At 37.7% G+C, this 13,340-nt stretch overlaps 1 protein-coding gene across 3 annotated transcripts in view; it reads left to right on the forward strand.

Moving 5' to 3' along the window:
- The window catches only part of RNASEH2B (ribonuclease H2 subunit B), a 69,515-nt gene extending 56,379 nt beyond the window's left edge, over positions 1 to 13,136 (forward strand). Inside the window, exon 9 of one of the 3 annotated variants that reach the window (XM_074329917.2) lies at positions 11,795 to 13,136. In XM_074329917.2, the coding sequence (XP_074186018.1) occupies positions 11,795 to 11,957 (163 nt within the window). In that variant the 3' untranslated portion in view covers positions 11,958 to 13,136. Of the gene's footprint in view, positions 1 to 8; positions 249 to 11,794 lie in introns of those variants that run through there. The other 2 variants (XM_074329918.2, XM_074329911.2) reach the window with 2 other exon arrangements.
- The last annotated feature ends 204 nt before the right edge of the window (positions 13,137 to 13,340 follow it).

The following is a 13,340-nucleotide window of genomic DNA, read 5'->3' on the forward strand; positions in this document are numbered from 1 at the left end:
ATTAACAGAAAAATAGCAAAATGACTGCAGCTCAGAAGGCTTTGGCTAAAGTTGACAAGAGTGGAATGAAAAGTATTGATTCCTTTTTTGGTGTAAAAACTAAAAAAATTGTTGGAAAGATTTGAAACTGAAAATGAAATCTAGCAAAAATATTTTCCTTTTACATGTTCCATTTTCGTCCTTCTTCCATGTCACTGTACTTCCTGACCCTTAATCACCACCTTTTGAAATAAAATTTAAAAAATGCAGTTTTCAGATTCATTTGAACATTTCTTTATATTTGATTTTTATGTTCCTGAACAAAATATGGGAAAGTAATTGTGTAACTAAATGGCTTGTGGACTTTGGAGTCTTCTTTGACATGATGAAAAGTAATCAAGTGAATAGAATTAACCTCTAGCACCACAATTTCCTCAATAAACTGACATGTGACAATATTTGAGTGTATGCCTGTTATTTTATGCAACTTTGCCACATGATAGCTATAACAATATGATTTTCAATATATTGAGAAAAATCAGATAGCAAAACTAGCTGATAATCTACTACTTTTTAAAAGCCTTTAGTGTTTGGCTTTTGTTTAGTGGTATTTTCTGTTTTATGAATACATGTTCTTTGTAGAAAACAGAGAAACGTATAAAAAAAAAATTATGTTCTCCCAATTCTTCATTACCCAGAGATAATATGATGCATTTTCTTATAATAATAAATTTTTTAAATTATAATTTTGTAACCTTTTTTCTAGACATCATTTTGTGAGCATTTTTCTAAGCTATTAAAGTATTTTTCATAAATATGTTTTTTTAAGGACAGTAATTTTTTTTCTTTAAATTAAAGTTAATTGGGGTGACAATTGTTAGTAAAGTTACATAGATTTCAGGTGTACAATTCTGTAATATATTATCTGTATCTCACATTGTGTGTTCACCACCCAGAGTCAGTTCTCTTTCATCACCATATATTAGACCCCGTTTACCCTCTTCTAGAGCCCCCCTTCCCCCATACTCTCTGGTAACCCCTAAACTATTGTCTGTGTCTATGAGTTTTTGTTTCTTCATTTGTTTGTCTTGTTCTTTTGTTGTTTTCAGTTTTATGTACCACGTATCAGTGAAATCATATGGTTCTCTACTTTTTATGTCTGACGTATTTTGCTTAACATTATAATCTCAAGATCCATCCATTTTGTCACAAATGGTACTATTTCATATTTTATTTATGATTTTTTTTGTATCTATGTTCAAAAGTAATATTGCTGTTAGGTTTTAGTTTCAGAAGTATTCTAGCTTTACATCATTCCCAGTGTTCTGGAAGGAATAATATTGCCTAAGAATAATCTATTTCTGGAAAATTTAAAGGAATATAAGTGGTAAAATTGTCTACCACTGAGCCTTCTTTTGTTGTTGTTGTTGTTGTTACAATCTTTAATTTGGAAGAATAAATCTTCATCAAACATTTACCCACATTTTAGAATCCACTGATGATTTTCTAACTCCATCATTTCTTCTACACTTACTTCTTTTATATTTAGTTGGCATTTTTCTCTAAGAAAGAGCTTTCCCTTCTCCACTTATTTATTCATTTATAAACTTATATCAGTATGGACTTGAAGATTTTTATTTTATCTAATGGGTTATATTATTTTTTTTATTTATTTTGATGCTCATATTGTCTCAGTGGGAGTCCCTTCAAGCTGGATCCTGTATCTTTGTGGTATGTTCTTATCATTTTTTAATACTCCCTTCTTCCACAACAGGTTCTCCAGGCTCTTGTACATTTTCTGCCCAAGCCCTGGAATTGACTTTTTTCCCAAGGAGCCAAGGTTTCTTTTTATAAAGTAATATTTTTTATTATGTGCAGTATAATGATTGAATTTTGAATGTTAAACTACCTTTACATTCCTGAGATAAACCCTACTTGATCACAGTGTATTATTCTTTTCATATGTAGTATTGCATTTTATTTCCTAATGTTTTGTTAAGGATTTTCCTATCTTGGTTCATGAGGGATATTGGTGTAGTTTTTCTTACTTGTAATGATTTTGTCTATTGTCTAGTTTTGGTATCAGAGTAAAACTGGCCTTATGAAATGACTTGGGAAATATTCCTTTATCACCTAGTTTCTGAGTCTATGTAAAATTAGTGTTGTTTATTCCTTTATGTTGGACAGAATTCACCAGTGAAGCCATTTCAGCCTGGAATTTTCTTTCTGGGGAAGTTTTAAATTACTAATTCAATTTTTATAATACATATAAAGCTGTTCTAATTTTCTCCTTTTTCTTGTGCCAGTTTTAGTAATTTATGTCTTTCAATAAATGTGTATTTCATCTAGGTTGTCAAATTTATTGGCATAAGTTGGTCCTCATATCTTTATTATGCATTTAATGTCTGTGGATCTGTAGTGATGTTCCCTCTTTTATACCTGATATTGGTAATTTGTCTTCTTTTTTATCTTCTTGATTAGTCCAGCTAATAACCTATTAATTTCTTTGACCCTTTTAAAGAATCAGTCTTCTGGCTTGTATAATTTCTGATTAGACATCTGTGATGATTCTTATATTTCTTGCACTTTATATAATTGTTCCCTTCCCTTCCTGACTTTTTTTTTTTTAAGATTTTTTTCCTGTGTTTTCTTTTTTCTTTTTTGTTTTCTTCTTTTTTAAAAGATTTTATTGGGGAAGGAGAACAGGACTTTATTGGGGAATAGTGTGTACTTCCAGGACTCTTTTCCAAGTCAAGTTGTTGTCTTTTCAACCTTAGTTGTGGAGGGTGCTGTTCAGCTTCAAGTTGTTGTCCTTTCAGTCTTAGTTGTGGAGGGCGCAGTACAACTCCAGGGCCAGTTGCCGTTGCTAGTTGCATCGGGCAGAGTCCACCATCCCTTGCGGGACTCAAGGAGTTGAACCGGCAACCTTGTGGTTGAGAGCCCATTGGCCCATGTGGGAATCGAACCGGCAGCCTTCGGAGTTAGGAGCACGGAGCTCCAACCTCCTGAGCCACTGGGCCGGTCCCCTGACTTCTTTTAAGTTTTTATTTTTTCCATTATAATAGTTTCCAACAAGTTGATTATGATTTGCTGGTGTGGTTTTCTTTGTGTTTATCTAGTTTGTGGATCTGTTGAGCTTCTTGAATCTTTGAGTTTATAATTTTCATCAAATTTGGAAAAATTTTGGCCAATATTTCTTTAAATATTTCCTAGTTCTTTCTCCCCCTCTTTTTCTTCCCCTCTCTGCTTCTGGGACTCCAATTACATGTACACTAGACCCACAGGTCCTTTCACTGACTTACTGTCCTTTTTTTTAATATTCCAGTTTAGATAATTTCTCTTGCTATATTTTCAAGTTTATTTTTTTCATTGATGCCTTATTTATTTCTTGTTTTGTTTTTTATTAAACTTATTGAGGTAACAGTGGTTAATAACATTATATAAATTTCAGGTGTACATTATACTTCAATGTATCTGTATACTGTATTGTGTGCTCATCAGCAAAAGTCTAGTCTCCTTCCTTCACCATATATTTGACCCCTTTACCCAATTCGCCCTCCCCCCAGCCTCCTTACCCTCTGGTAACCCCCATTCTATGGTCAGTATCTATGAGTTTATTTTTGCTTGTTTTGTTAATTCATTTTTTATTCTTGTTTCATATTTCACATGAGTGAAATCATACCTTTTTTTGTCCTTTTCCTTCTCACTTGTTTCACGTAGCATAATAACCTCAAGATCCATCTATGTTGTTGCAAATGGCAATAGTTCATCATCTTTTTATGGTTGACTAGTATTCCATTGTATATTTATACCACATGTTTATCCATTCATCTGTCAGTGGACAGTTAGGTTACTTGGTTTTGTAGTGTTCTTCTATTAACCTCAATTAGTGAATTTTTATTTCAAAAATTGTAATTTTCAGTTTTAGATGTTCCATTGGTTCTTTTTTATGTCTTCCCATTTCTTTCCTCACTGTGTTCGTGTTTTCTTTTAAATGCTTCATTGTGGTTACAGTAGCTGCTTAAATGCCCTTGCCTGCTAGTTCATCATCTCTGTCATTTCTGGGCCTATTTCTCTCTCTACTTATCTCCTCTAATTTTTTCTATTGTGTAAGAGTCTCTGAATCTTTCTTTGTCTTTCAGTAACCTTGACATTTTACAAGTACTGGTCTGTTATTTTGTGAAATACCCCTCTATTTTTGAGATACTTTGAAACTATGCTAATTTCCTGTTTTCATATGATGATTTCTTAATACAAGTAGTTAATGATACTACTGGCAACAAATAATGTATAGCATTTATGTGTTTGGCACTATTATGAGCACATTACATATTATAACTTATCTGATTCCCAAAACAGCTATGGTTGTAGGGTAGTGTATAATAAGAGCCAGGATAGTGCCATCCAACCCAAACGACGAGGGTTGAGAAGAAAAGCTATTTAAATACTTGAATTATCACTACTATTGAAGTTAAGCTGCTCCTTAACAGCAGGAACTCAGTACTATTCAAGTTTTGGGTGTTGCAGAGTGCTGGGCACACAGTGTACAATTAGTAACTGTTGAGTACGTGCTAAAAAGCAAGGTTAAATAATCTAACCAGTGTTCTCACTAGTTGAGACTTGACTATTTTTGTCAAGAGTCAAAGTCAGGATCTTGATCTACCTTGGTCTTTTAAAATGTCTAAGCTTTTATCTGGCCTTTTTTTGTTTTTGGTCCTTGAATTTGCCAAGCTGTACCCACATTGGTGTCTTTGTATGACTGGTTTATTATCTGGGTCTTCCTCCAGATCTTCACATGATTGGTTCCATTTTGTCATTATCCGTTATCTCAAGAATCTTTTTTTCAGAGACTCAATTCCTGACTTTCCTCACCTGCTTCCACCCCGTCCAACTTCAGTCACTCTTCATCCCATTTTTTTGCCTTACCCTTTTCACAGAACATTGCCTAACTGGTTCACAGTTATATCCACAGCACCTACATGGGCAGCACAGAGAAGACCTTTAATAAATACAGAGGGTGCCAAAAAAATGTATACACATTTTAGGAAAGGAAAACTGTATTAAAATTTTAATAACTCAATATATACTGATAACAAAAGATGAATACAAGTCATGTGTATACATTTTGTTTGGCACCCCCGGTATTGCATGAAATAAGCAATGAGTCAATCTGTAAAGGATACTTCAGACAATTGTTCTATAGCACAACATTGGGAGTCCTTGACACCATATGGCTGAACCTAGAAATTTAAAGTTCATTCTGAGAGTAGGTTTCTGTGATGCTCCAGAATTTGATGTCCAAGAACATATTTATAAACTCATTCTGAAACTTGTATTGGCTTAAATAGGAATAGACGCAATCTCTAATCTCTGTAGATAATCTCTGTGAACTTTCTTCTGTCAGTTGACTGAATTGCACTTACTGTAGTCATTTTATCTGTCACAAGTCAGGTTAAAATGCATTGGTTACATCTGTGGCAGTGCCAATGTAAATAAATTTGCTTTTACGTGGCATTTAGTCATTATTTATATCAAACTCACAACCTATATTGTTGAAGTTTGAGAATATATATGGTCTATATAAATTCCTTGTCTTCCCAGGAGCTTTACTGAGGTATAATTGACAAAATTGTATATATTTAAGGTATACAATGTGATTTTCGGTGTATATATACATTGTGAAATGATCACTACAATCAAACTAATTAACATATCTATCACCTCACACAGTGACTTTTTGTGTGGTAAGAACAGTTAAGAGCTACTCTCAGCAAATTTGAAGTACACAATACAGTACTACTAATTATAGTCACCATGCTGTACATTAGATGCCAGGAACTTTAAATAGGAGCTCACATCATGACTTAGCTATAGATTAAGTGGGAATTTGGGAAATCAACTATTTTGTTTTCTTCCATCTATGGTTTTACCTTTGATGCCAAGATGAAGATCCTAATCTCACTTGTAATTTCCAGGAACTGAATAGTAATTGAAGAATGCAAAACTAAAAGTGTCACACATGCCAAGTGCTGTTTGGGAAGCTAATATCATAATCATATCAGTATGGGCTTATATGTACACATACACTTATGCACACACAGACACACATATACCGGGGGCGCCAAAAAGATGTATACAAGTGGATACTTTGGTCAACGTTGCTCAAGCAGTAGTTCACCATAATCAGAAGTGTCTGGACCCTGATAGTAACCACTTTGAGCACCTCCTGTAATTGCAGAAGTCAGACGTGACTTGTATTCATCTTTTGTTATCAGTATATATTGAGTATTATAGTTTTAATATAGTTTTCCTTTCTTAAAATGTGTATACAGTCTTTTGGCACCCTCTGTATATATGTACACAAACATATATACATATAAATGCACATATGCAAACAGGCACAGATATATTCTTTTTTCCAAATCCTTTAAGGAATTTCAAACTAGAACCTTTTTAGACTTTATTATACCACAAACATTAGGATACCTTAGCTTACTCAAATCCTTTGGCTCTTTGCTTCTTTTACTTACATCATTTTTCTTTTTGTGCTGAGTTTGGGGAAAGCTTTAAAAACTATCTGCAAACTATACGACCACTGTATATACACACAAGAGCCCCCATCTTTTTTATCAAACCGTACATATTCTGAAACTGATCTCAGATTACCAACATTCTTTTTTTACTTCTGATTTGTCTTCATTTACATTTTCCTTGTACTCTAGCTCTCAGGCTCTTTCATCTCTGAAGGTTTATGCTTCCACACTACCAAGGAGATCCTCCTCCATCAGGTTTAATGTGAATGTCAAGTGGAATTGTGTTTTGTTGGTTCGGGTCTGTTTCCAGTGTGCTGCAGTCCATTCCCGGAATCACATTTCTCTTATTTGGGGCCTTAGCAAAGCACAAAGGCAATTTGGAAGTGAGACACTAAAATGGACCCATTTACGTACTAAATGTGTGTCATTTATATTGTATGCTAACTTAGAACAATAATAAACAGATATCTTACTCTTTAAAAATGTAAATGAAGTGAAAAATAAGCAACCATGTTTCAAACTAAACTAAAACAATTTACTTTTAAAAAATAAAAGAAGGGGGGGTACAACCAAGGTGGCACAGTAGGTAAATGCTGTGTTTACCTTCTCACACAACCACATCAAAATTACAGCTCATCTATAAAACAACCATTATTGAGAATTGCCTAAAATCAAGCAGAACTGAAGCCTTTCAACTAAGGACGTGAAGAAGAAGCCACCTTCTGTGCTGTGGCTGAAGTAGACCTACAGCTGATCCTCTCCAAGGTGGTCCTGGGGCTGGCGCCCCCAGTGGCCAGCTTCAAAATGAACTGGATCATCACCCAGCTGCCTCCAAGTACAACACACCCAAGGGGCAGATTGGGCGGGCACCAGAGCCCTGCTGAGGCAGATCTGCTCTGTAGGGTCAGCCCCTGCACAATAGCTCTTCCACTGTAGTCAAGGCCAGTCCTCACAACCAGTGAGCCCAAGGGTCAGTCCCTCCCATTGATGTGCAGTTATCAACTAAGGCTTAACCAGAAGAGGAGGGTACACACAACCCACACAAGGGACACACCAGGAGTACATGGCCCAGGTGACCAGAAAGACTGCATCACTGAACCCCACAGCACACCTATTGCATAAGGCCACTCTACTAAGACCAGAAGACATAGCAACCCTACCTAATACATAGAAACAAACACAGGGAGGCAGCCAAAATGGGGAAACAAAGAAACATCCCAAATAAAAGAACAGAACGAAGCTCCAGAAAAAGAACTAAGTGAAACAGAGATAAGCAATCTACTAAACACAGAGTCCAAACACTGGTTATAAAGATGTTCAATGAGCTCAGGGAGAACTTCAACAGAGAGATGAAAACCATAAAGAACCAGTCAGAAATAAAGGATACAATAATGGAAATGAAGACTATGTTACAGGGAATCAACAGTAGATTAGATGAAGCAGAGGATCCAACTAGCGATGTAGAAGATAAGGTAGCAGAAAACACCCAAGAAGAACAGCAAAAAGAAAAAAGAATCCAAAAAATTGAGAGTTTAAGGGGCCTCTTGGACAATATCAAGCATACCAACATTCCTATTATAGGGGTAACAGAAGAGAGAGAGCAAGGAATTGAAAACCTATTTGAGGAAATAATGACAGAAAACTTCCCTAACCTGGTGAATGAAATAGACATACAAGCCCAGTAAGCACAGAGTCCCAAATAAGATAAACCCAAAGAGGCCAACACCAAGACACATCATAATTAAAATGGCAAAGGTCAAATACAAAGAGAGAATCATAAAAGCAACAAGAAAAAATCAGTTATCTACAAGGGAGCCCCCATAAGACTGTCAGCTGATTTCTCAACAGAAACTTTGCAGGCCAGAAGGGAGTGGCAGGAAATATTCCAAGTGATGAAAACCAACAACGTACAACCAAGATTGTTTAACGGGCCTCTGGGACAATATCAAGCATACCAACATTCCTATTATAGGGGTAACAGCAAGGTTGTCATTTAGAATTAAAAGACAGATAAGGAACTTTCCAGACAAGAAAAAGCTGAAGGAGTTCATCACCACCAAACCAGTATTACAAGAAATCTTAGAGGGACTTCTTTAAGATGGGAGAGGAGTAAAGGATGGGGGAGAGGGGAAGGGATTAAGAAGTATAAATGGGTCATTATAGAGTAGTCATGGGGATGTAGGGTATAGCATAAGGAATATAGTCAACAATATTGTAACAACTAGGTATGTAACAGATAGGTACTAGATCTATCAGGGTGATAGATGGGAAGGGGGTTGGGGTCAGGGTGAAAAAGGTGAAGGCATTAAGAAATAAAAATTGGTAGTTAATACTATATGGGGAATATAATCAACAATATTGTAAAGATCAGTAAGGTGCCAGATGAGCACTGGACTTATCAGAGGGATCACATCATAGACTGCATAGATACCTGGCCAATGCCCTATACACTTAAAGCTGAAGTAGAATAATATTGAATGTCAACTATAAATATATAGTTATATATAGTCACGGGATGTGGAGTACAGCATGGGGAAGATAGTCAACAATATTGTTACAGCTATTTAAGATGTCAGAGGGGTAGTAGCTTGGGGGTGGGTGGGTTATTCACTTTATGAGGGGTTTAAATGTCTATTACGTTGCTTTGTGCACCTGAAACTAATAAAAAAAAGTATTATAAAGAAAAAAGTAAAAGCAATTGGTTTAAAAAGATGAGTTAATTTAAAGTAGCTGGAGTCTACCCGCTGGTAGTCCCAGCCCTGCCTTACTTCTGTGATCCGTGGTCAAATCAGCAGCATTACTGGCCCACAGTAGCATCCTGTGTGAGATGAGACTAAACCATTGAGTTGTTTTATGTCCTTCCCTGCGTCGCTGCTGCTTGGGGAGCCTCACCTCCTTTACACGGGTGAGGGAAATGCTTTAGGTTAGCCTCCATCCGGTGCTTAGCATGCCGCAGGTACTCCGCTAATTCTAGATGGGTCATCTCATCTGTTTGTCTGGAAGAAAATCCACCAACGTGCTCGTACTGCCTATTGTGGTTTTCAGGATATATATATTTTTTCTTCCTTTCCCATAGATTATAGCACTTTTCAGTGGAAAGAAATGAAAAGAGCACAATTACTGGAAAGTAATAAAGACTGACAAAGTGCTTTCAATTTTTAAGCACTTTTCACATTAATTTATATGTTTAATACTTCCAGAAACCATATGACACAATTGGTTTATTTTACAATTGAATTATTTCCCCACTTTACAGTTGAAAAAGGTAAAGTGAGCTTATTTGCCCGAGGTCACACAGCTAATAAAGAAGTGAGCCAGAATTTAAACTCAGGAACTCAGACTCCCAGACTCTCCGCACCAAATTCCGTTTCCTCAGAACTTTGACCTCTGTTACATCCTGGGAAGTCTCTCCCTCACCAGATTTGAAAGACAGGCTCTTCACATAGGTTAGGGTTGACTTTCTCTGTTCTTAAAGTTGATCTCACGTGGCTAGCTGCCTTGTATCACATGTTTTCTCCCTTGGATTAGCCCTTATTCCAGGACTAAGCCAAAATTTGGTGATCTCCAGAGTTAGCTGCATCAAACCTATATGTGGAAGACACAGAGCTCCCTTTTTAGGAAGGCAGTGAACGCAACGGTATTTCCTTAGTGCCCTTGGAAGATGGCCACAGGCTTTGACCGTGTCTGAATACTGGGAAGAAATTATTAGATTCATACACCTTTTTATACACAGAGATTTATACCCTCCTCAGAGTCATTAGGCTGACGAAAAGGTTATGTTTAATAGTCCTTTACAGTGTTTACAGCAGTCCCACATCAGCTGTTCAATTAACCTTTACGACAGCTCTCCGTTTTATAGATGGTCAGGGTGGGGTCGCAGGGACTGAAAGTGGCAGAATCCGGTTCTGCCCTTCCACCCCAAGCTCGGGCCTCCCCTTTTTTGCCTCCCTGAGACTCTTACCCATACCATTGTTTGTGTGGCTTTGTGGCCTTTTATTCTTCTGTAGTCTGTTTTTATTGTGAATTTTAAGAAAGGAAAAAACAGATTTATTCTGCTTCATCTTGCTCTATTCATAATGATTTCTGCAGGTCCATTTATCGTCAGCAGTGGTGAGCCAGAATTTAAGTAAAACTTCCACTTGGCTGGTGCATCTGCATGTCAAATCTTTAATTCAGCTGTCAGCTTTTTAGCATTTACTGTACTTCCGTAAATAACTTATTTTATCTCTCACTAATCTAGCCTATGCGGTGTGGGGGAGGGGAAGCACCAAATATGATTTACAGAGAAATCAGCTTCTTCACAGACATTAAAAGAATTGTTACCTTACATGTGTTTTACTAGAATATGTGTAAATTAACGTCAGTCATGTTAGTCTTTCAAAAGAAAAAAGAAGCCAAAGGATAAGCTTAGATTAATTTATTCCTTTAAGAACACCTACAAGCCAAATGTTGTTCTAGGCACTAGCAATGCAGCTGCCAATGTGGCAAACAAAGTACCTGCCTTCTAGAAGTTTCTGTTCGAGGGAGCAGTTAGTTGGCATTATCCGGGGGCAATGGAAAAAGCTGAGCTGGGGAGGTGGACAGAGCGCTGGGGAGGTGGGTGGTCAGGGGATGTCTAATCCCAGTCACATCTTATTCACATTATGGCATAGAAATTGAGTTCCATCAACTTTTCTTCTTCTGGTAATTCATATCTTCAGAATAAATTAGGTATGACTTTGTACTCAGTAAGAAACCAGCTTATACTAAACTTGTTCACTGGCATTCTTTAGAAGGATATCAGGGACTGCTACGTCCACCAGCAACTCTATATTTATCTATTTTTTATACATTGGCGACGACTAAAGCCTCCTAATTTTTTAAAAAAGGATGCACCTTAAAAATAGAAGAAAAAAAAACAAAAGGAAAAGAGAAAAATGGTGTTAGAACCTTGTTTTAGTGTATTTCTTGTATTTTTCTTTTCTAAAATGAGGGTGTGTATTCCATAAGTTGGGGGAACCTTAACAGTTTTTGTATTTCACTCCCTTTGAACACTGGAAAGAAAATATGCTTCTTCCCCACCGCCTCTCCAGGAGCCCTAGAGTGAGGTCACCGAGGTTGGTGACAACCGAAACCCCTTTTCCACCTGAGGTCTTCCTCAGAAGCAAAAATGCACCGCTGCTGATTCTCAGAGGACTAAACCAGCCAGCGTTGCTTTTGTGTTCTAGAAGGTGCAGATGGTGCTTGGGATTTCAGGTGTCTCCTTCTCACCAGGATACAACATGTTTTCCTTTTCTCTCTAGGTGGCAGCACAAAGACAGAAAAGGAACAAGTGACAGCAGGTCCACACAAGGCTTGATTGGCTGCTTCTCATGTCACTTAAGACTCTGCCAGAGGGCTCTTTCTTCTGCACATTCTAGAAAATCACCAAATGCCAAAAGATGTACACATATGTTAAAGAACTAACATCGAATGCTGTATTCCTTTGATCCGTTTCGCTGGTGTGGTGGGTGGTAGCATATCGTCTGGACACGATTCCATCCTGGAACTTGAAAGCAGCCTGGGAGTGTGACATGCCCATAGTCTGAAGAATTCAAGGCACATCACCCCTGGGGGTAGCCCCAGGCCTATCTCCATGAAGGTGTGGATTTTTAGGGTAGTCCTTTAGATTTCAAAACATCGGCAGGAAAAAGCTCATTGTGAAATTCGGGTCATTTCTTAAGCCTGATCATGTTGGCTTGTCCTGCTTTCCTAGGTCTAGGCTAGCATGTTTTAGGCACGTGGTAACCATACATGTGTAGGGATTATGAGAACTTCGTTCTACACTAAAAGGTTTGATGAACCAATTTTCTACCCTTCTCCCCATATACCAGAACATGTGCATTTTATGACCTGCTGAAGTTATAAACATTGCTTCATTTTTAAAAGATTTGCCCAGCATGTATATTATTTTTTAGAGCGAGGGAATAAGATATGGAAGAAAGTTTCAAGTAGATGCCAAAAACTAATTTAGTGGGGAATTCTGATACATAGTGAATATGTTTTAGGGGATAGTGTGGGGTTTTGTGCAAAAATGTCCCAGGGGTTTGAGCTGGCTCATCTGTTTGACATGCAAGAGAAATAGGGCAGGTAGATGGATAGAAATAAGCAGGAGGAGAAATTTAGCCTGTTAGCCCCTTGCTGCAGCTCCCACTTGGGTCAAGATCCCTTGCAGCTGCCCAACAGGATTCCAGGCTTACACATCCCCCTAAGGGATGTGTTTACACATGTTTCTAAATAAAAAAACAAAAAGCCTGGTTAAGAGAGGAAGACATCCTGCTTGTCAGGTAACACATGCTGTTTGTCAGGACCCTCAGTCCCTCACTAGCCCAACAGGATCCCAGGTTTTCACACACCCCAAAGGGAGGTGTTTACACATGCCCCCAAATCAAAGAAATACATTGCTAAATGCCAGAGAACTAGGCATCTCAGGGGGGGAGAGAGAGAGAGAGAGAAGAGAAGGGAGAGTGGGAGGCAATTCTACCCACAGAAATTAAAGCCATCATGCCATGTAAGGTGAGGCTGCTTCCCCTCTTGGGTCAGCCCGCTCCCTGTCTCGGAGTGTACTCTCTTTGACTAATAAACTGCTCCTGTCCATGCTGCACACATTTCTGTCTCATGATTGAATTCGTTCCTTCAAGGTGAAGAGCCGAGGTTCAATGCAGTTTCCTAGTAACAAGACGTATGGGGCGGAAGCCACTCAGGTGAACTTACTGCATTCAAACAGCATCCCAAACCTCTTCTTCAGGAAATAACTTTGTTTCTGATTCTCTGGTGCGCGCTGTCTCCTCCTTACACATGTTAGAATTT

The sequence above is a fragment of the Rhinolophus sinicus genome, chromosome 16, assembly GCF_057876585.1.
Source record: "Rhinolophus sinicus isolate RSI-liver-muscle chromosome 16, RSI-T2T, whole genome shotgun sequence".
Classification (NCBI taxonomy): domain Eukaryota; kingdom Metazoa; phylum Chordata; class Mammalia; order Chiroptera; family Rhinolophidae; genus Rhinolophus; species Rhinolophus sinicus.